The sequence below is a fragment of the Anser anser genome, assembly GCF_964211835.1.
Source record: "Anser anser genome assembly, chromosome: Z".
NCBI lineage: Eukaryota > Metazoa > Chordata > Aves > Anseriformes > Anatidae > Anser > Anser anser.
The window spans coordinates 17,047,677-17,070,928 of record NC_139723.1 but is presented as its reverse complement, the minus strand read 5'-3'; the positions used below and the strand labels follow the sequence as shown (position 1 = coordinate 17,070,928).

Genomic DNA, 23,252 nt, shown 5'->3' with positions numbered 1-23,252 from the left:
GTGTGGGCGGGCACACGCTGGATTGAAAAGCTTTTGTGGCTGGAGAACTGAGCACACCATTAGAGCAGTAGGTGGCAGCACGACATCTTCTCTGAAGGCGAGTGCAGGGCTTGGTCATAACTTTCTGGTTCTGGCCGCTTCTCTGCTACAGGCTCGTGGAGGGACTGGAGCTTGCACAGTAGATTCCGAGCTGTGACTATGAAATTAGCTGAGCTTCTTTTAACTGTTTATAGTAAGAGCAAAACTCTGAGCAAACAAGAATACTAAAATAGGAGTCTCTTAAATAAGTGGATGAAAATGCTGCAAAATTCCATTTACTAAGATGCATAAATATATCAGAAATTCGGACGGGAATTCTTGGCTCTGTATTAAATCAGGTAACAAGCACAGATGAATGGGTGAAAGCTACAGTAATAGAAAAATTGTACCAGTGTGAGCAGGAGACATATCAAAAGATGGGCGACTGCAAGGGCGTGGCAGTGTAATTCTCCCATGGGCTGAACCCTTCCCTGCTCATAGATGTGACTTCAGAGCACAGCAAATACCTTGAGTCCGTTAAGATATCTCCGCAGTTGCCTCTGGACATGGCGTACTGCACGCAATTCAGTGTTCAGGAGTGGAAAGCCACAGGGAGCGCGGTGCTCCTTGAAACAGGCTGTCAGCGTGTGCTTTCTTCTTGCAGTCGGTGGTGTGGTTCTGCATCATGCCTTTCTTGTCAGTGGCTAGTGTGTCATGGAAATGAGATGCGCTCGGCAATTTTGATGAAAATACTTGACCTGTGATTCTTAAATGTATTGACTTTCTCTTCCTGTTCTTATATAAAGATAAATGAAAACAAAACTTTTTTTTTTTTATCTGCCAGCATCACCAGATAATCCAGCAGTACATGGTGACCCTAGAGAACCTCCTGTTTACAGCTGAACTGGACCACCACATACTGGCTGTGTTTCAGCAGTTCTGTGCTCTGCAGGCCTGAGGAGTATTCGTGGGCAGAGTGGCAGAGTCTTGTCTGCAGGACTATAGTGAATTAATTTTTTTTTAATGCGAAACATGGGGATGAAAAACTTTTTGACTAAAACTGGCTTTCATGTGCTCCTACATAAAACAGTACAGTACTCTAACCTACAGCAAACTGTGTAAGCATCATAAGCCTTACTAGATATGATTCTTAGGGGATTGACATAAAGTAAAATATAAATTCTTTTAATCTGTCTTTTAATTTGGTTTGACTCTTGACTTCATGATAGTATTTCTGTTTCCCCCCCCCCTTTTGTTTATATAAAAAGGAAAACCAGGCAAAAACTACTATAGAATTTGTTACCTCTGCCTGGCCCTTAAATCAGAGGAATTGCAAAAATGTGAAACAATTTGTAGTGTTTTGTGAGTGTGAAGGGGAATGCACTTTCTCAGTGAACAGTGTGGTAAGTTCTCTAGAATGGCACAGGAAAAGTGTCTTAATTTTGGGCATGTGAAACACTGAGTTAAGCTTTCAAAGTAGTATAGAGCATATGGATTTATTATCAAGCCAGCTAGATTTTCAGAGTTTGAAAGGACATGGTTGTAATACAGTTGAAATATGTTTTTTAAATGTGTTGTCTGGTGTCTTATTCCAGTAGCTATAAACAATCAGTAGAGGAACTTCATGTACGTCTTCTGAAAAATGCAATCCTTTTTGCAGTACGGTCAAAGAATCATTAACTGCTCCTGGCAGTAGTCTCCACTGGTAGATAGAGACAGTCAGCAACACTTGGAGTGGGACGGCTTTTCTACTACTGTACTGCACACCTCAGTGAGGTGTAGGGGACTCTAGCCCCACGTGCCAGCAGAGAGGGAAGGACAGTGTCCAGCTTGTTCCTTAATTCCAGCCTGTAACTAGCTGGGCTGCCGAGCTTGCACTGGACTGCACCTGCAGGGATCCCAGAAGTCCTTCTGGTACTGGCTACAGGTAAACCAAGTGCCCTCGCCTCACCTGGCTTAGTAACAACGCTTCGTGGTGGCTGTATCTGCTGCCCTTTCCTTGCTTTAAAGCGTGGCAACAGCATGTGGCTCCCATGTCTTCAGAAAGCGTTTTAATGCTAAACTGATATCTTACAGGAGACTTAGACTGGGGAAACACAACCTGAAAATAGAGTAGCCTTAGTTTCGAGTTATGCAAATGATTTTACTTATATAAATGCCAAATCAGAGCGGTCTGTGTTACGGTAAGCAGTGACGAAGGCAAAGACACTGCCTTAGGTGCTCAGGTCTGTACTGTGCAGCGTACTTCCAAGCTGTTTATGGTCTCTTTATTTTGCTGGTGAATGTTTAAAGAATTTTGTACCCAGTGCTATTCAGTTCAAGCTCAAAAGTGATGAGTTTTGGGTAATTTTGTTCTTGTTCAAATTTTTTTTCAGTGTTATGCCTAGTAACGCATTTCATCCCAACATTAATGAGTTGACCTCCTGATGAAGCAAGGAGGGTAAAAAAATGAAATTTTCTACTTCGAGTGTTGACTTAAGCTTGTATGTGGCCTGTAGCAATTTGATATATCTCATAGATTAAATCTGTTACTTCTGCTTTGTCTGCTTACCCTCTCCGATTTGACTGATCCCTCCCTTCTTTTAGAGTATACTGTTAAGTGTTAAGAATTTGCTTTATGCAAGGGTTTTGTCAGTCATGCAGAGACTTCTGCTTCAGATCTTTCTGTTAATGTTCTTGAGTAATCAAGTAGCCTTTTTTTTAAAGAAACATTTAGCATTGTAGAGGGCTTAATTGATTTTTTTTTTCCACTGTCTCAGATCAATGAGGAGTTCTGGTATTAACTAATGGTGGGGATCTAACTGACTGTAATGTGATTTCTGTAAAAGTGATAACGCAGTTAAAACTTGCAAACCTGTAACTTCCTCTGAGCCTCGACAAATAATGGTGCTGGGGATCCAGTTGCAAATACCTGCCTATGGACAGCATAATCCTATGATTTAAAACCAAATAGCAATGTCTTTCACAACTGGTTGAACTTCCAGTGTGCGCATGGGCTGATTACATCTCTGTAGTCTATGGGAAGCCTTGTACTCCTTGTAGGTCCAGCGGCATACACCTGGCTGGTCTGGACTGGGAAACCGGTTGGATCTCTAGGAAAGAGAATGAATGACATGCTTGTAACTAATAACGATACCAGCAGCTAACTGCAGGAACTTGGAACTGCTGCAGTACGGGGGTTGGCGCATAGTGTAAAGATGCTGTAGAAATGTGGTGTGCTTGGAAAAAATGCACAATTAAAGACGAAAATAAATGAAGGTGAAGCAGGTTGCTACTGGGTTTGTCCTAGCTGTTTGTGGGGGGCCGCTGAAGCAAAGCAGCCATCAGGGGGTTATGCTGCGCTGGGTGCGGTCGGGTTCGGACCATTTTGTTTCCCCTGTACCACACCCGCCTTTACATTGCGTGCCGTGGGCTGACTTGACAAGCGTTCCCGGTCCGCACAGCCAAGGGGTGGCGTGCGTGCGTGCTGCCTGGTGCCAGGAGAGGGCTGGCGCAGAACCCTTCCCTCTCCTTGCCACCAGACAGTGACGGTCTGTTAGCCCTGCTCCCCGCACCCCTGCCCAGCCATGTTTCGGTGCTGCGCTGCCGCAGGGGGCCTGGCGCCTCTAAAAAGCCTCAACAGCTTCCCCGAGGCCTGCTCTGTGTAAACATGGTGGACAAAGGGCACGGCTGCCCGGAGATCGCTGCCTCACTGCAGCCATTTCCATGCGCATTCCTCAGTAGCAGGAGGAACAGTTAAAACTTGAAAAATGGAGGAAGGTGCACTGGGACCCGACTGTCCCCCTGCGCACACCGAGAGCAGTCAGGTACCTTCAGTCAGTGCTGCACTGGAATGCTGCTCCCAGCCTTGCTCAGCAGCAGGAGAGGGAGTTGCCAGAAATTACTCACACCTCCAAAATGGAGGTAAACAGACTGCGGGAGCCATCTTGTGCTCCCTGGGCCAAAGCTCGGGAAACAGCAGTAGAGGGCTTTTCACCATGAAATGTGGTGCCGAGCTGTCACAGCCCCCCACAGCGGGCTGCTTTCCTTGGAGAACGCTCCTTTCCCACCCGGAATCGGAGGCCTCCAAATCCACACGGAAGGAGAGCCTGCCTCCTGACATGCTAACCACTGGAGAGGTGCTTCGTCAGCCATATTATTTCATGATAGCGTTAGGAAAAACCAAGGATGACGACCAGTAAAAACACGAGCTGGGAATACTGTAACCAGTGGGGAAAGGCATTTCCTACCTTCATTTACAGTTAGTTACCCCATGCCCTGCTGCCCATGACAAGTCTTAGTAACTGGAAAACAGCTAACAGCTGGGACAAAACCACGGAGACTTCATCTAGCAATCGGGAGTAGGGGAGAAGTTTTCCTCCTTTAACTTCATCAGTGTGTAAAGTATAATGATACCAGTTTCTCTCAGCAACAAGGTAACAATTTCCTGAACTGTTACAAACGTGTATCTTCCACCCCACGACCTATCCCGAAAGCCAACCCTTTCTGTTCTGTACAGAGTTTCTTGCAAAGAAACATTCTTCACTAAACTTGTCCACAGTTTGCTCATAATTAGCATTTATTTGACTTTAATACAAAATACAATTAAAAAGATAATTAAATTTTAAAAAATAACATTACATCTTCTCGTAAGTTAATTCATGGCCACATACAGTACATGTCTTTTTATAAGTGTCTTCATCAATGTTTTCTTCTGGTCCATATTCATGTTCATGGATGCTAGCTGCTCTCTTCCACAAACTGCTCCTCACTGCACGACGGAGCTCTGATGAGAAAGTTAAGGTTTTTTTTTTAAGAGTGTGAAGCGTTAGTGAATAAAACTCAAACCACCCACCTTTTGAGGCCTCCCCTTGACAATCTGCTTTCTGCCTGTCTGCCATAAATTTCTTCTTGCAATACTAGTTTGCAAGAACAAGTTTTGATTTGCCTTGCAGTCAACTTCGCCTTGTTCACATGGTTTTAAAGGACAGGAACTATAATGACAAAATCTTCCAGCAGGTTTTCCACCTGGAGTAAGCATGTGTTGCCTCATATATGCTGCCCTTCAAAGCTATCGAGAAGGGTTGGCTGGAATGAGGAGGAAAGCATGAAGTACCTCGTTGTTTTACATGACTAAGGAAAAGTACTTCTCATTCAGGTCACTGTATTCGTCCTAAATGACTCTGCATTCTCTCAGCTCTACGCCCAGCAGCAAGTTGCCTATCCAGCAGCTGCAGTGAAGTCAGCGCCCCGCGGTCGAGCCTGACATACTACTTTCTGGATGCTGCAAGTGGGTGGCAAGAATACCAAACAGCAGAGGGTAGTAACATTTCCAGCCAAGTCATTTAGGCTGCAAACGCCGTCATGTTAAGGCCTGTCCTTGCCCTGAACTCCATCGTCTCTGCCACCGTCTGCTGCAATCCCTCCTGTTTGCTCAGCCCTGTGTGCTGCCTCCTCCAGACACAGCCAGCGCGGCCAGCTCAAGCCCTTTGGCTCCGAGTGTGAGCCCCATGCAGGCAGCACCGTGCTGATGCCACGGCAAGCCTCAGCTCTTGCGAAGAAACAGACGTGCAGGCTCTTGGAACGACTGGCGTGTGTGTCTGTGCTGAAAGCCTTTTTTGTAGTTTTACCTACCCACTGAATGCTCTCCTAAATATTAATTTGTTAGGAAAAATAAGGATGATAACCAGTAAAAATGTGAGCTGGAACATTGTGAACAGTGGGAAAAGGCATTTTCTGCCCTCGTTTACAGTTATCCCACCGCACATGTATGATTTGTATGATTTTTGAATTATAATCCACTGACAAAAAAAATCCATATTTTCTTCAAGTCAGAAAGAGTAACAAAGACAATCCCAGGCACGTTGTGCCTCATACCAAAGAGTTTTAAAAACACTATAATGAACTCTTATACATCATTTCTGCCACTTGCAGCATTTCCACAGGACAAGAGGGTAATTCAGTTTGTGAGAGACCTCAGATCTCTAGTCCCACCCTCTGCTCAGAAGACTTAGCTAGCCATGAGGTCAGACTGGACTGCTCCAGGCTTACTCACAGGTCATGAAAAGCCTCCATTTTGTCACACTGAAAACTAACCACTTTGATCAGATACAGAAATAAACTCGCACAGTATTGGACCTTCCTTTAAGTATAGCGTTATGTAAGCCTAAACGTTTACCTTTAACCTTCTTATCAAACTTCTTCTGTTTCATCTTCTCTCTGCTGTCACGGCGGAGTTCCTTCGCTTCTTGCAATGATTCTTCACTACCCCAGACTTCAAGAGAACGCTTGATTACCTACAGGATGGACATAAATGTGTTTCTTTTTCCCCTGAAACGATAAAAATAACCTATTCTAACTCACAGGCACAATTTCCCCCTATACATATGCAAACTAAGTCAAGCCTACCACCAGGAATCCTGTCTCTGCCTCCTATCTCTTCGCCTTTGAACTGCAAATGTGAACATTCCTTCCACACCAACGGATAGCTCAGGAGATTTGTTTTAGCACCAGCTAGATTAACTTACTTAAGTCAAACCCAGCTCTGAATGTGTGCATATTCAAGCAAAGCAGCAGCATTCCTGAGAAAAAGAGGGAACGGGAAATTACAGCCTTGTAAAATCGCTTCTTGCTGCTCTCGCTCTCAGGGCAGAGCTGCAGACCCGAGGCCGCGAGCCACAAAGGGCCACAGGCAGCAGCAGCTGCCCAACGCCTTTCAGGTCAGCACTGGAAGGCCATTAGCTTTTATGACCCGTACTTGTGCAAACAGGGGTACCGAGATCTTGGTCCATAAATGTCTTTAAAAGGCCCTAAAACACGGACATTTTCATGAATTTGGACCATACCTCTCTACTTCGACCATCAAGAAAATTTACACAAGCCTAACTTAATATACCTAGCTTTATCAAAATGACTCAGCAATCAGAACTGAAGTGATAAATTTTGGTCATCAAAGTCGTACAAAGGTAAAAAGAGTGAAATACTCCAACAGTTTCTATACCTGCAGTTTTAAATAAAGTTTCATGTCACCCCACCGAGGGTTGTGAGGGTTTTTCTTCACAATAAATCTGAGCACTGGTTCCCTCTTGTCTAAGTCACAGTCTTTAAGAAGATACTCTTCTTTTGCTTCTGTCCTTGTTATAAGCTTATGTTTATCTTCGGCATCTCTGGAAGACGTAAAACAATCATGAAAAAGCTACACGTGAAAACTACTTATCAGTTTCTAAGTCCCCACTGCACCTCCAAGCATTCCTGAAATACCAGCAGCCTTCATCCTCTCAATTTTTAATGTATGCAATTAATTTTGAATTCTAACAATCTAGCTAAACTCCAGTACAGGTTTACTGGAGTTAAGTTAGAAAACGCTCCAATTTGAGCGAATATAAGCTGTTACTTTGTTTCTCTAGAAGGGCTTTTATGTTTTTTCTTTTCTTACACTAGGAATAACTGAAACGTACGAGATTATTGAGTAGCTTTAGGCGGTTCACCTAACCCAGATGTAACTCAGAGGACAAAAGTACAAGCCTGACGCATGGTCAAGAGAAAAAGAATGTGTAATGTGAGACAGGTCAGATCACCTGAGACAGAATATACACACTCCATATGCTGCTAGATCCCAGAAAGAGATTAGCACACAGAACTCGTTTCTAAATGCAATTCAGCAAGCATGGAGAAACAGTAAAATGAAGACCTTAAAATGCTGCAGTTTCAACCAGACAGATGAAAAACTGTCTAACCGCAGCGGCATTCACCAATTAATGGAAAAAAATTTACAAAATCCTGACTTAAGGACAACTTAAACTGCTTCATCTGGAACAGTCTGCCAAGCAGGAAGTGCTAGCAACCGTCATCAAGGAAGTACTGCTGTAAATACAGCTTTACCAAATCTCAAAGTTCATAGTAAAGGCTATTGCACCACCGACTCCTTAAACATGCGGCTCCGAGAGCTACTAGTCCAAAGGGTAACCGCCTTCAAGTCCCCAGGCCCTCTCCTCCCGTGCCTTTTTCCATCCCCGAAGAGGCAGCACTTTGTCCCTGAAGACGATGAGCTGCCTGTGGCTTACGCAGGCACTCTGCCACTCCACGTGGTTACCTGGGAAGCTCTCCGAAAGAACTAGCAGCCATCTTTTTCCCTCCTCCATCCATTCACCCATTTGTTCCGACGCCCAGGGGGGCCGGCTGCCTCACTTTGTTTCACTGCCCCGGTGATCCCGGCGGCTTTCTGAGCATGCCCCCCGCCCAAAGAGAGAGCCGGGGGGCCGCCTCCCGCCCCAGGCTGCCCTCCTGCACCCCCTGCGAGCCTCCCGCGGGGGCTCTGCGCCCCGGCTGCCATGCTCCAGGCCCACCTCTGCTCACGGAAGCGCTAACTTCTGGTTACTAGAGTTGATTCACTGTGACAGCAAATTCTCTCCCAATACCTGCCCCATGTTATAAAGCAGACACTGCGTTACGTAGCCGAGCTACTCATTTGAACAGTGTCCTCCACCAGGCATGAATCTGCATGCTGACACTCACTAGCCACTCCCAGACATTGTGTTTCTAGAACATTACACGAATGTCTGCTGAGGTCCTACATCCGAACACAGGCTCATGAGGTGACGCTGCCATTTTTCACTTTCATAATGGAAAATACAAAGGACATCAGTCAACTTCCTCTTACTTTTTCAGTAAGTCTAAAGTTACTGAGAAACCTCTCTGCTGACAGCCTTTTAATTAAAGGCTAATTAACTGAATTATAGCTAGCAATCTTTACATAAAATAAAGCTTCCCTCTCCTGATTATCTGTAATACCTGCAATTATCACAGGTTGCCCAATCAAAGTGCTGCATAAGGTAGGAATCCATGAATTCTTTGCCACAGTCTCCACAGATGAGATAGTCAAATTCTAGCACAGGTGCTAATGGAAAGAAAGATTTTTTTTTAAAGGAACTACCACCACGTTAAACACAAACATATGGAATTGGTATCACAAAGCAACTTTACTAAAATTTACATTTGGTTTTATGCTATTCGTTACAGGCTCATTTCATTCCTCTGTTAAAAGTTTTCCAGAAAAATACAGTAAAAATTCAGAACCATTATCATGCAGTCCCATCTTTGCCGATATGCTTCTGGTTTTTGCTGGAAGGTTCACTGTATTTAGTATCGGATTTCAACATTCAAGAGCACACATTTGTTTCGACTTAACAATCGCTAAGAGAAAGAAAATTCCCCCACATTTCCCCATGAGGTGCTTTATGTCCCCTCCTACCGCTTCCTCCCTTCCGGCCCTCAAAGCACGTCCTGATATGCAGGAGACATGCGGGCAGGAACGGGAGAAATCAGAGAAGGGGGTGTCGGCAGGGGATGGTGGCTTGAGCAGGAAGCAGTACAGGAGCCGCACTGGCATTACAATCCAACTCAGCTCTGCTCCAGTTTTCTTCCTAGCTCGGCCACACCTGCCTCTCCCAAAAAGAGCTCAACGGAGGCCTGGGGCAGTTGGCAAGGCTCTTGCGCATTCCAGCTGGCAGAAATGGAGGTGGATGGCCAGAGAGCTGCTAGGAGTGGAATGGGGATGGAGCTCCACTACAATCCTCTCCCCAAGCCCTCTCAGCACTGCTCCAAGCCCAGGCTCATCCCAGTGCCGGCCATCACTCCTGGCCGCATCCTCGCCGGGTAGATCACCTCCAGCGTCATCGCCATCTGCTTAATGTTCCATGTGACACCCAGAAACACTGATTCAGGTAACCGCAGCTAGAAGGAACGCTCGTTTAATCAGTAACATCAAAATCCTAGCAGAAAATTAGTGTTTTTATACAGTTTTGCAAGCCGAAGTGCGGTAGCAGTGAAGAGCATTAAAAATACCTGAAATAGAAAATTAATTCTTGACATGCAACATCATACATTTTTAATAGTGTTTGCATTTATAGCAGATTGAATCTAGCAAAGCCGACATTTTATCCCAATTCAGTCTCGCTAGCGACAGCGGGGCGGTTCAGTACTTCGCATAGCCATGCTCTTACATCACGTTTCGTAATTTAAAGCAGTACTCCCGAACATAAAGGCATTTTATTAGGACAATGACGTTACGAATTATACAGCAAGAACGACTCCAGTGCAAAGGCATCCCAGATCTACTTTTTTAAAAAAAGAAAAAAGAAAAGCATAAGCCTCTCAAAAGCAGTAAAGGCTGCTAGCCGTTTATACCCTTAACGAAATCCGGTGGTGATTTCTAACAAAGAGATACACTGCACCAACGGCCCTGCAGTTGATTCAGAGCAGAACAAAGCAAGACAAAGACATTCCCAGAGAAGAAAGTGGATCTATTTTGGGATTCCTACTTCTCCATTTGCTTTTTGGAGAGAGAATATCACGAGGCAATATGTCGAAATCCTCCACCGAACGATCAGCAACTTGGCGTCAACGTTTTATAACGATAAAAGCTGACACTGCAGCAGCGCCCAGATCGCGGCATAAAGGCTATCAAAAAGCTCGAAATTCCCCCAAACCGACGAAACCGCGCGAATTTAGGCTTATATAGGTCTTACAAACCCGAAATCCCGAAAGAATTAATGGAAATACCGTTTACCGGGGGTTAGGAAAAAAGCCGCTAAGCCCAAGGGCACACGCGGCGTCCCACTTCCGCGGCTTAAAATTCTTCCTTTTTCATCGCGTCTCGCTCGCGAGCCGCTCGAATACCGATGGATGCAGACGCGCCAGAAATCGCGCTAATCCAGCGAGACGCGTTGGGGAAGAAAAGGGGAGGGGGGGGGAGGGGTGTGGGGGGAAGAGGGTGGGAAATGGAGGGGAAAAAAAAAAACGGGAGAAAAAAAAAAGCTGCCGAACCCGCCCTGCTCGCTCAGCCCGACCCGGCTCAGTGTCGCCCCCGCGCCTTCCTGCCCGCCCCCGCCAGCTCCACGCACGCGGCGCCGCCTCCTCCTCCCGGCGCCCCGGCCACCTCTTTCCTGCGCCGCTCCCTCCAGCCATTACCGGGGGGACGCACGATCCTGGCGGCGCCGCCGTGCTCTTCCTCCTCCTCCTCCTCCTCCTCCTCCTCCAGGAAGAAGCCCCCTCCCGTGTCCACGACCTTGGCGGGGGCCCGCACCCGCACGCCGCCTGCGGAAGACAAACGGGGAGGGAGGCGCCGCGTTACGCGCCCGCGCACCGGGGACGGACCCGCGCCGCCGCCGCCGCCGTCGCCGCCAGGGGGCGAGCGCGGGCGCGCGCCCTCCCCCGCGGCGCGAGGCGGGGGGCCCGCGGCGAGAGCGCGCGCGCGCGCTAAGGGCCCCCCCTCCCCCCCACACGTGTGGAAGCCGAGGGGGGAGGGGGGGAGAGGCGCGCGCGCCGCCGCTCCCCCCCCCCCCCAACCTCACTAACGGCCGCGCGCGCGCTGCTCCCCCGCCCCCCCCCCACCGCCCCCGCCGCCTCGCGCCCAACGGTTGGCGCCCCCCCCACCTCACGGCCCCCCCCCAACCCCTCACAGCCCCCCCCCGCCTCACCTCACGGCCCCCCTCTCCCTTCCTCACCTCACGGCCCCCCCCCCCCGGTCCCCGGAGCCCCCTCAGCCCCCCGATCCCGCCCCGCGGAGGCCGGGTCCCCGCCCGCCCGCTCTCCTCCGTCCGACCTGCGGCAGGGTAGGGCCGTGCCGCCAGCCGCGCCTGCCGCAGTGCCAGCGCCCGCTGCCGGTTCCGCTCCATCTTGGCCAGCACCGCCGCCGAGAGGGGCGGCCGCTCCTCGCCGGCCGCCACGCTCCGAGCCTGCCGAGCCCCCGCGGGGGCCTCGCCCGCCATGGCGGTGCGGGGATCGGCCGGGCTGCGCTGGGCGCGGAGCTCCCCCCGCTCCGTCAGCGGCGGGCTCGCCCTTCCCCTCGCCGAGCCGCCGCCGCACTGCGCCTGCGCACAGAGGGAGGCGGGGGAGGGGACCGGAGGGGCGAGGCCCCCCCTCCTTGCGCAGGCGCGCGGCGCGCGGCCCCGCCCACGCGGGCGCCCCCTCTCCCTCCCCCCCCCTCTCCGTCCCGCCGCCGCGCGGGGGGTGACGGGAAAAGGGAGGAGGAGGGGAGGGGATGGGGAAGGGAGGGGGGGCGGCCTCCCGGGGCGGGGGCTGCGGCCTGCGTGGCGCCGGACGGGGGGGGCCCGGCCCGAGGGGGGCTCCGTTGGGGGGGGGGAGGGGAGGGGAGGGGAGGGGAGGGGAGGGGAGGGGAGGGGAGGGGAGGGGGAGAGGCGAGGCGGGAAGCAGGCGGTGGGGGAGGGGAGCGCATGACCCTGCGATTTCCCCGCGCGCGCCTTTTCGAGCGCTTTCTGCACCAACCCCCCCCCACATACACCTCACGCCACCCCTCCCCTCCCCCCCTCCCCCCGGCCGGGCTTGAGCAATACTTCTTTTTTGGCTTTTTTTTTTTTAAATAAATAATAAAATAAATAAAATAAATAAAGAATTAAATAAGAGCCGTACCCAGCTAATGACCCTTTTGTCCTCAGAGCACCACACGGGCCTCGCCCCGCTCCCAAGATGGAGGGCGGCGCTGCCCCTGCCCGGCCGTGACGGGGCGGGAGGCCCCCGGCGCCGCCAGGCCTCAGCCCACCCCCTCCCCACGCGCACCGGGCCTTTTCTTTCCTTAAAATAAGAAAGGAACCCGAAAGCCCCCACGTTGTCTCATAAAAAAAGCCATTTTTCTCCCCCCCAAAACCCCCACCACGCTCCATTTTTCTCCCCCACCACGTTCCTAGAACCACCACCCCACCACACTTTTCCTAAAAAAAAAATAACAAAAAAACCCACGCTTTCTGTCCTGATATCCTCCCCCCTCACACTTTCTCTCCTCAAAAAAAAAAAAAAAAAGATACTTTATTACCGCGGCCGCCTGCAGCCCGGGTGACCTACACCGGTCACGGGAATCGGTACCTCATTTTTTTCCTTTTTTTCAGCAAAAAGCCGACCGCTGGCTTCCCGTGGCTGTGCGTGGCCCACAAGCGAAAGGAAAAGGAGAATGGACGGAGCCCGCAGCCCTGGTTATTGATGAGATACCCGTAAATGGCTTTGTCATGCAAATGTGGCCGTAAGCCACTTTCGTATAATGCCAGCTTAATAGCCAGCAGCCAGCGGCCCCGGCGGCTGCACCGTGCCTGCCCTGTCCTTGAGGAGACGGAAATGAAGACATCAGCACAGATCTTTGCTCCCTGGCTCCGGACCGAGTCGCTATGACCTTACAGCACAGCAGCAGCCCTTCCTCCCCAACCCCCGAGGGGTTTCTGCCCCTCCAAACCGACCCAAATCCCCCCGCCAGCCCTTCCCCGCTGCCCCCCCGCCGCCCCTCCGTGCCGGCCCTAGCTCTCCACGATAATTACCTGCATAGACTGTGCCTCTGCTGTGTCAAAAAATACTTGGTGCTTTCTAGCCCGTCACGTGGGCTTGGTTTTACTTTCGACATCAGCCAGCAGAGTGTGCTGCAAACGTTGTGAAAAGAACGTCCTGCTTCTGGGAAATAATATATATATTTATATTTAAACGCAGACGAAGACATTTTAAGCGGCTCAGTTGTTCGCGTGAGTGGCAGGTAGTTTCTCCCGTCGATTGAAATACTTTCCTTGTCACAGATCACAGATCCGGGAACCTTCCCCTTGAAGATTTATAACCGAGCCGTGATCAACCCTCCGCTCCCACCAAGACTGCCTTTCGGGTTCCGTACAAAGTTGGAGAAGTGCCGCAATGCACATGTCCAGATGCGCCTCACAGCCACACAGGCGGCTCTGGAACAGGAGGTATTTAACAGATGAAAGTACAAGTCACAGTCCCGGCCTGCAGGAAGCAGCCTAAGAAATGGTGTGGCACGAGCATACGCTCCTCCAGCCTCATTGCTCTCTCCTTTGGACTTTGCTAGAGACAGACGTACAAAGATACTGACTAACACATTACAAGCAATTGACATAAAAGTAGTTTGAAGCCAGGTGTTTACTAGGTGACTTGGAAATTGAACTGTTTGCTTGGAAAACAAACGTGTGTTTGGATTCCTTTGATTTTTCCCCCTTGTTCTATAGGAGTAGAAATTTAGGGAGAAGTTAACTTTTGAGTTGTGCCTGAGGATTAGCAAATAATTCTATGTGAGTCGCAAATCAAAACTGCATTGAAACGTGAAGTTTGGGGCAGTGCAAAAAAGGGCTTTGAGGGTAGAAGGATATTATGCAACCAATTCAGAATTAGGATTAAAAGGAAAATAGAACATATAAACAAAAGCAAATTCAGAGGCAAGGCACTTAAGCAAAGTAAGCCATGGGCCACAACGACTCGTGCAATGCAGCTAGTGCTTGATTAAGGGAAACTGTTTTAGAAGCATATGCTACATTTTTTTTTTCTTAGGTTTTTTTTTTTCTTTTTCTCAGGGTCAGTCTGGCTAGGCAATCAGAACAGACTATTCTCCCCAACTCTGCTTCCTACCAGAATGAATCAAATGCAATGCTTCTAATTTTCCTGGCTGGGAAAAGGCAATAGAACAGATAGTTACGCATTTGCAAGGGTTTATAGACTATCTTGTATGCACTCTTTTAGTCATGTGTTAATACTCATGATATTAAACATGCATAGCTTAATGGGTGCACAGGATTTAATCATAATTATAACTGTGTTTTAGAGAGTTTTTCAGGTGCTGTATGCCAAGCAATTCTTGGTATTGCTTGGCCGCTGGTAGCCAACAGCAGCCATCATTAATCAGCAAGTGCAGACATGCATTAATTCATACCCATGGTAAATAGCATCAGTGAGTAGCTGAGTGTGGGGAGGCAGCAAACCGGCGGCTTGACAGCTCATCATTCCCTTGGAGAAAAGGGTAAGGAGCAAGATAGGAATGTCTGCAGACAATACAAAGCTTTTTTAAGTTAGCAAGAATAAGGGTCATCTGTAAAGAATTGTGGGTGGCTAGGCAGCAAGAAAAGATTAAACTCAGGGTTGATGAATGTAACATGATGCGTTTGGGGAAGCCTAGTCCTAATTTTACATAAATGACGGTGATATCTGAATTGGTTGCAGCCATAATTGTATCTATATATGTATAATTTTTTAATATATAATTATATTTATGCCACTCCACAAATCCATGATTAACTTGCACCATGAGCACCGTGTCCAGTTGTATTTCCTGCTTTTAAGGAAGGATAAACTGGAAATGGGGAAGGACAATATGGGTGCTAAACTATTTGGCATTGCCTCCCTGGAAAGAAAACAATCGAGTAGGCTTGTCCTCTTCACCCAGAAAAGAAATTACCTGGAAAGGACAAGCCCGAGGCCTACCACATCCTAGGTGATTATGAGAGGATGGACGGCAATTGACTTTTGGAGTACACACCATCAGATTTGTGGTGGTAGGCTCTAAACAAATGAGAGGAGGTCGTTCTTCCTGCAGAGCCTCTCTGAATGATGCACTGTACAGAAGGTGTTTCTCTGGCGCCTGGGGCAGATGGGCCAAGTATTTGGAAGAGGACTGTGCTTATCATAGTGAATGAACACCCCCTCAGGCTCCGGAAATCCCCTGAGCTGAAAATAGTTGGAGGCTGTGGGAGTGTTGCAGAGGAGGTATCATGTATTTGCCTCATTTCTCCTCTTCCCTCAGTGTTTGCCCATGCCCAGTGGTGGAAATGGGACTGACGGATTTATTATCCAAGACAGCAAGCCTCTTCCTTATATTCATGGAGAATCATGTGGTAACTGATATTTAAATACCTGGGACCACGTAGTAGCAAATAAGCCTGTTTACTGGGATCTTTCAAACCAGATTCAGCGTTCATCTTTGCTGGGAATCACTTGCAGAGCAGCTGCTGTGCTGTATATTTACATTTTGCCTCACAATATACTTATTTCTCTGTGTCCACAAAGTCGTAATAGCAATCTGCATTCAGCTACATACCTACAACAGAACTTTTTTTGTTCTCTTTCAGTAAAATTATTTGTTCCCTGAGAAACAGATCTAACAACGTCTTATTTTCAATGGGTTTGTCTTTCGAAGGGAGTGGTGCTGCAGAAAAAATCACATTTCAGCTCTCTCCCCTCTCTGATGGTTCAGGTGGTAGCATGAATTTTAGCCGCATTTGAGTTGTGTAGTCAGCAGCTGACCAGCCAATACACACAGTCTGATTAAATGGTTGGCTGCTGCCTCCTAGCATGACTAAGGGATTGGATTTTGCCCAATGATTTCAAGCGTTTTTATGGGAGAGAACTTCTTGCCTCCTTGGGGATGTAAGGCAAAAAATACCATGCCCTCTGAGATTATATTTCCATCAGCTTTCTAATTTGCTACACCTTTTTCTTACATTACCTTAAATAAATAGAAGGCAAAGCATTCCTAACGTTTTGGTGAAAGAGAAGCGTGTGACGTAGGAAAAATGAAGGGAGCTTGTTAAAACCAGAGAGTGCACCTGCTTGGATTTGTACGTTCTCTTTCTGAATTCACCCATGCCATAGCTCAGAGATAGGCAGTGAGTCATCCTGTTGGACAGAATGGGACATGCAGAGTAAATTAAGTTTGTCATCCCTCTGTGAGATTTTCTCATTTGTTCACTAGCTGTAGGAGGGGATTTTCATAGTAATGTGACCTGTCTTCATGCTCCATTTATCATCTCCCAATTGATGTATATAATCTTGATTGAGCAGGTAGATAATGGAGGAAGCACGTAAAGTGTTGAATGCTTGAGCAACAGATCTGAAAAGAACAGGTAGGCAAGAACTGAAATGCAAACGTTTAAAGGCGAAAACTGGCATTCTTCCCTGACAGGAGACCTTAATGCAAGTTTGTTATTATTTTCTTGTTACAGAATATGACGGAATGTGAAATTACAAATTACATCTCTTTTATTTGCTAGCATTTTTCATGACTTTTCTGTTTTATTACTTTTCTTGAGTAGGACTTTAATATGTTTGCTTTTAATAGCGAAGAAGATAACCAGAAAACACTGGTTTCACATCCACGAACAGGAAAGTGTCAAGGAATGATGAAAAAATGTTGCTTGCTTTTTATAGTTCCAGAGATCACCACAGAGCTGACTACACACTTCTGTTGTTGGCTGGCAGTCCAGAAAGAGAAATCCTCTTCCACTACTTTACCAGAAAAACCCATCTTCCATCTGTATAAAGAATGGGAAAATACGGCAAAACAACAAACGTGTTCTGGAACTGCAGCACAGCAGCCGTTGATTTGATAATAACTTCAGTACAAACAATAGCGAAAACGGTAGAACGATATATATATATGTTTCTGAAACTAGGGTACTGGGAGGTTTTTCTGGACCCCAGATCTCGACGCAGCACTCCAAGTGGGCCCTCACAAGGGTGGAGCAGAGGGGGACAGTCATCTCCCTCACTCTGGGGGTCACTCTTCTGTTGATGCAGCCCAGGATGTAGTTGGCCTTCTGGGTTGCAAGCGCACCCTGCTGGCTCATGTCGAGCTTTCTGTCCACCAGAACACCCAAGTCTCTCCTCAGAGCTGCTCCCAGTGAGTTCTCCCACTCTGCGCTCATGTCTGGGATTACCCTGACCCAGGTGCAGCACCTTGCACTTGGACTTGCTGAACCTCACTAGGTTCAAATGGGCCCACTCCTCAAGCTTGTCCACGTTCCTTAGGGTGGCATCCCTTCCTTCTCTTGTATTGACTGCACCGCTCAGCTTGGCGTCATCTGCAAACTTGCTGAGGGTGCACTCAATCCCACTGTCGTTGATAAAGATATTAACCGGTAATGGTCCCAGGACAGACCTTTGAGGGACAACACTTGTCACCGGCTGCTACCTGGACATAGAGCCATTGACACCAACTCTCTGGGTGCGGCCTTCAAGCCAAAGACTTGTCTCAACTGTCATGAATTCAAACTCTTCAATTTGTTGTATAGTATTATTCTTTTTTAAATTCCCGTCACCCTCCCTCCCTCCCCCCCCCCCCCCCCCCCCAATGCAGAGGGCTTGCAATGGGTAGGGACACTCACATATCACGTAAAAGAGATGTGTGAACTGGTAGATTTATTTCCCTCTCAATATTCCTTTTTTTTTTTTTTGTCAGTTATTTTATGCATTCAAGAACCTTTTCCATAGCAACATAGAAACTTTGCCTAATGCTTTAATTACTTCTTTCTTTCTATTAAGAGCAGCTCAGGCATTTCTGAGACAGAAAATCAATACATCATCAATTATACTAATCTCAGGGACATGAGATCTAGCTGTATTGATGATGAAATGCTGCGCATTCTGGAGAAAAGTGTAGACTTCTGGCCTTCCTGAAGCATTTAAGGAGATTCACAATGTAAGCATTCATAAAGAAACTTCAGATTTCTGCTGCATATAATTCAAAGTATTACGCTCTTTTTAAAAATATTACTATAAAGAGAATCCTTTTGTGACTGCTTCCAAGTCAGCTTCAGTTGTTCCTGTCTGCAGAGTAGCTGGAAGAGAAAATGATGAAACAGCTGATGAAATCTGCTGTAGCAAGAAAATCACATCCCAGTTTCCAGGATTCAAGCAAGAGGCAACTCTTCCAGCACTTGCAAATCTCTGCAAAACATTTTGGTGCTGTCGTCCACGGGTTTGATCAGATAACATTCCCTAAAATTTGGTTTCCTACTATTAGCAACTAATGTGATGATTTCTTCCCACATGTGCCTCCAGGCCTTTGTTCTGCTCTTCAGGATGGACACTACCGGGAACTGTGTCCACTTCAGTGTGCTGGAGGACGGGAGGAAAAGGAGAATATGGAGTTGATCTTAGTAACTGGCCCGTGTATTTTAGGTAACATGTAACATTTATTTTGGGCTCACAACAACCTGGTTGTGAGAGAAATATGGAGCCAACATATGGCTTAAGACTCCTAGGAATGCAGGGCTATCTAGCAGGAGGTGCTTCGGAGATACTACATCATTCACAACGTTTGAATCTTGAATGTAATCTGAAAGTAAGCTCTGAGCATGACCAGAAAATAACTCCTGACCAGGGTCTCAACATGCTACTTGGATTTCTTGAATTAGTTGATTTTTTCTTAGCTCTGTTTTGTTTCCTTAGGGGAAAATTTGGTTTTGCTTGTCCAGAAAGAATAACACTGACCGTAGCAATTTAGCATGCAGCATGAATAGATTTATCTCTTGGAACAGAAAAGTGGATTCCAAGGGCTTCAATCACCCTTAAAAGCCCCGGGTTAAACTGAAACCATTCATGAGAGAAGGAAAATTGAAAGAGTTCTTGATGCTCTGAGCTCGTTTCTTACATGTTTGAGAAATGTACTGCATTCCTGTGTTACTTCCCCTTCATTCAAACATTTCTTGCTGATGTGTTCAAATCAAAGCCTTGCATAGCAGCAGGTCCTTCCATTTATATCTCAGACCGGTTTATTCTCAGAATTGGTTTTCTTTGCTGAAGAGGTACACCAAGCTCTGCAATTTGCCAGAACCTCTTTCCCGAAGATTGTGGTATGTCCGATTTTTGCCTGGAGCTCGGGGAGTAATTTGGAGTGGGGGTGGGGAGTGGGGGTGGGGAGCGGGGGTGGAATTTTGTCTCTTCCTGGCCAGATTTGGGGTCTAGTGAAAGCACGCTGCACTTTTGTTGCAGGAGACTACAGTTCCTTGGTTTTTTGCCTCAGCCGGAGTTTTAATTACATCAGGGGTCAAAGGCTCCCTGTTTTCAGCGGTCTTTTGAATGCGGAGGCAATGGAATGATTCGCCTCTGAGCGAAGGCATTCACACTTCCCTCCACATCTGGCTATGCCCTGGTGAAGACCCGTCACACACCGCTGCCCACCATTGTAGCCGATTCACCACCACTGCAGACCCATGCTGGGAGGAATGTGATGCTTTTCGTGAGCCTGGGTGTGCTCTGCCTCTCTCACATGGCTGGTGATAAGCCTTTCTGTAGCACTCAATCAGCCTGGATTTTGGTCTGTCAAAGTTTGTATCCAGTTAACAAAAAAATCACTTTTTTTTTTTTTTTTCCCCTGTTTCTGTTTGTTTTGTTTTTGAGATTTTCAAGAGGTTCTGAACTTTGCACTTTTTTTCTAGGTTGCATTTGAGGTATTTATGAGTTCCTACTCATTTTTTTTTTTTTTTTTTTTTACAGCTTTTACGAGATGGCGAAGTCCTGGCAACATCCCATGGATTAATTAGCCTCTTCCTTGGTGTCAACCAGAGTCTGAAAGTGCCTGTACAAATTGCCTCAAACATCCGTGGACTTGGACTCATTATCTGCATTACCCACTCCATCTATTCTCTGAGCACTGCTATTTCTGATTGTATATTAAACAGCATGCAATGCTGTATCTCTGTTTTATTTTTCCTGGGTCTGTCCCTCCTATTGTCAATGGGAGCCATCTTCTGGAGCATCTTAGTGCAGGGAGTTACAACCTCAGTTTCTGCCCTGATGCTCTGATAACTTAAATACTTTTTTTTTCTTTTTTCTTTCACTCATTTTATTAATTCATGTGGTACCGTGAAACTTGCTTTCTTACCTCTTCTTACCATTCCCAAAGTGGTTGCTCAGAATTGAACACTGCAGCAAACATAAAATACACATGCATAAAATACATTCACAAAAATATGTATGCATACATAAAACAGATATACAACATACATGTAAATATGTAAAATATGTAAATATATAAGGTATGTATACAACATAAAACTGTCTTTGTTTGGGCAGAATCCTGGTTGCAAATTTCCTCACACTGGACATCAGTTGTGTTAACTCTTATGTTTACCTGGGAGATCCCAGAGGACCCGCTCGGTAAGTGGTAGACTTTCGTGGCAATAGATAACAAGAATGTTATTTGCCAATTTAATCACAGAGTACAATAAAGTCAAATAAAGTGTGATATTAATATGATGCTGCAAACTCGTGTGCAGGAGCACTTGTCTAGAATGTGCTTGGCAGTGAAAGTCAGACAAAGCATATTTGCCGGCTACTTGGCGTTTAAACTATTCTTCCCAATCTTTTGATTTTGGAAAAACTCAATCCATGTCTCCTTCCTTGGGCAGTTTCTGTAACTCCTGTTGTAACTCTTGCTTAGCGAAAGCTAACTGAAGCTAACTTGACCAAAACTGCCTGTAAGTTACTTATACATTCCAGCAGAGTGCTTATTTTCTAATTCTCTTTTTATGTCTGATGATTATCAGATACTAACCTCTGTATCATCTTATAGTAAAAGCTATACTTAGGCTTCTTTAAAAAGTTATGATTAAATAGGAAGTCTACAGGTTCCATAATTCCTTCAGAGAACACCAGCAAGATCTGTAGAGATCTGTAAAACGTGACTCCCTTTTACAGAAGCCACATTACTTTCTTCTCATCTTTATGCAAGCATCCATTAATTTCTGTTATAAGTTCTAATAAGGTCTCTGATAAGGAGACCAAATGTTCTGCTGTGTCATTTTCTCTGTCCCTCCTGAGGAATTCCTTGAAAAAACTGAGACCTTGAAAGATTTGAAAGATTTATTTTACCCTATATTACAGAAAGCGTTAAAATATTTTTTATTGATCTGTAGCATTTTTGGCAAATAAACAATATAAAACCCTGTGGTTGTATCAGTTGAATTGAGAAGGCATGAATAGCATACAGAATATTCACATGGATATTTTAATAAACTTTTTGGGTAGGCTGTTTGCTTGAGAAAGCAGATATATTAACTGCTTATTTAGAAAGGTTTAATTAATATATATGAGGATAACCACTAGAGGGTGCTCTTATTACTGTCCTGTGAATGCCTTTGCACTTTCATCCTCATAGCTTGTGGGACATCTAAAACTATAAAGATTTAGGTGAATTCATAATGGGTGGAATCTTGGTAAGCTACCTGAAATCATGCATAAAGCTTGACTGCATATTGCCCACCCAACTAGTCTTCCTCTAACTGGATAATGTCTAAACCAGGCAATTTATCTCTAGTGCGGCTTCACTTTAAAATGTTGTGGTTGTTGTCGTTGTTTTAAATTAACACTGCCATAATAATAGCAAAGATTTTCATCTAGCTTAGTTGCAAGTGTCACAGTCAAAAAGTACATATTAAAATGTTTCGTATTTGATGTGAAATTTAATTATCTCTTCCAAAAAGAAAAAGATTTTTCATGTTTGATATCGCAAACGCTGCAGTCAGATTTTTGCAAGCAGACAGGCTTCTGCAAAAGGACTTGGATTTTGCTTTCGGTCTTGCTAGTGATTTTTCAGGGAAGCTGGTCAAGGGCGTTGCTACTCCATTTTTAAAAACACCTCGTTTTCCATGTCCCAGGGCACTCACAGCTGTGATGGGTCATTCTCTAGCATGTACATTGCCACCAGATCAGGGCCTTGTCAGTAAGTGCTGGTCTCTGCCAAAAGCAGGAAGAGGTGCAGGGACTCAGCAACTTCACAAGATGACTTCTGCGAACTTCAAGCCGGGAATTCAATCTGACACACAGCCCTGACACCCTGAGTTGCTGCAAAATCATCCTTTTTGCTGAGCTTTATGCTTCTCTTACCCTCTGTGTAAAATGGGAGCATATCCGTCTTGGTTTTAAAACGCCCCTGAGATTTGTAACAGTGTGAGTGTAATGTTGGAGCACCACGGTAGGCACTGACTACCAGTCTCTGGTAGTCATGGTAGTCACTTGACAGTCAGCTAGGTAAATATGTATGTTAAACATGACTCAATATACAGGTAAGCCACTTGGCTAACCCGGTTTTAAGTGTGATGCTACTAGACTGCTGTGTTTGCACACACATCACTAGTCTTTTGTGCCGATTTATGCTGAAACCATAACAACTCCCAAGTGGACCACCCACCCTACGGTGCAGGAATGCTTTTTACACAATTGACCGACTTTCGACTTTTAGGTTGTTTCTTTTTTTTTTTTTTTTTTTAAAGTCACGTTCCTCTGGATCTGTCATTTATAGAACAATAGGTGCAAATAATGGTAGCAATGTTCAGTTTTTCTATGTGTTCGCACTTGTTGACAAGAGACCATCAAGATCAGGGGAGGGAGTTTTGTTTCAGTAGAAGCTGAAGGGGATGAGATTACTCCTGCTGCAATTCACACTGTGCAGTTCTGAATGAAGCAGCCAGCTTCTGGCTGATTTCTTTTTTTCCCTTTCCCTGAAACTGAAAGGAGGCAGCCCTGAGAGGCACAACAACCGAAGCAAAAGCTGACGTAGGTACTCCTGAACTAACCCAAACCGCAGCACTGTCACTCTGGAGTTGGAAACCCAGGAATTACAGCCCAGGGGCTTCTCTCCACAGCAGAGCTGCTGTCCGGCACCACAGGGCAGTGAAGGCAGACCTGTCTTTACGAGGGTC

At 46.4% G+C, this 23,252-nt stretch overlaps 2 protein-coding genes and 1 long non-coding RNA gene across 5 annotated transcripts in view; 2 read left to right on the top strand and 1 right to left on the bottom strand.

The window, feature by feature from the left end:
- Positions 1–3,292, top strand: part of NCBP1 (nuclear cap binding protein subunit 1) — a 31,725-nt gene extending 28,433 nt beyond the window's left edge. Inside the window, exon 23 of the mRNA XM_083816206.1 lies at positions 863–3,292. Coding sequence (XP_083672332.1) covers positions 863–976 — 114 coding nt within the window. The 3' untranslated portion in view covers positions 977–3,292. The remainder of the gene's footprint in view (positions 1–862) is intronic.
- Positions 3,293–4,548: 1,256 nt separating this feature from the next.
- XPA (XPA, DNA damage recognition and repair factor) lies at positions 4,549–13,460 on the bottom strand. 3 transcript variants are annotated; one of them, XM_083816215.1, is made up of 8 exons: positions 13,320–13,458; positions 12,877–12,980; positions 11,600–11,867; positions 10,966–11,091; positions 8,788–8,893; positions 6,998–7,163; positions 6,176–6,293; positions 4,549–4,783 (listed from the first exon to the last, which is right to left on the bottom strand). In XM_083816215.1, the coding sequence occupies exons 3-8, from the start codon at positions 11,763–11,765 to the stop codon at positions 4,635–4,637; spliced, it is 831 nt and encodes a 276-aa protein (XP_083672341.1). In that variant the 5' UTR covers positions 11,766–11,867; positions 12,877–12,980; positions 13,320–13,458; the 3' UTR covers positions 4,549–4,634. The 3 variants fall into 3 exon arrangements, with proteins under 3 accessions (XP_083672341.1, XP_083672343.1, XP_083672342.1); XM_083816217.1 differs by lacking the exons at positions 12,877–12,980; positions 13,320–13,458 and adding an exon at positions 12,427–12,623; XM_083816216.1 differs by lacking the exons at positions 8,788–8,893; positions 11,600–11,867 and having other exon boundaries at positions 13,320–13,460.
- Positions 13,461–14,409: 949 nt separating this feature from the next.
- On the top strand, positions 14,410–21,477 carry LOC310889146. The gene is made up of 3 exons (XR_014576401.1): positions 14,410–16,673; positions 18,610–19,403; positions 20,047–21,477. It is a non-coding gene; the product is annotated as an uncharacterized lncRNA (long non-coding RNA).
- The last annotated feature ends 1,775 nt before the right edge of the window (positions 21,478–23,252 follow it).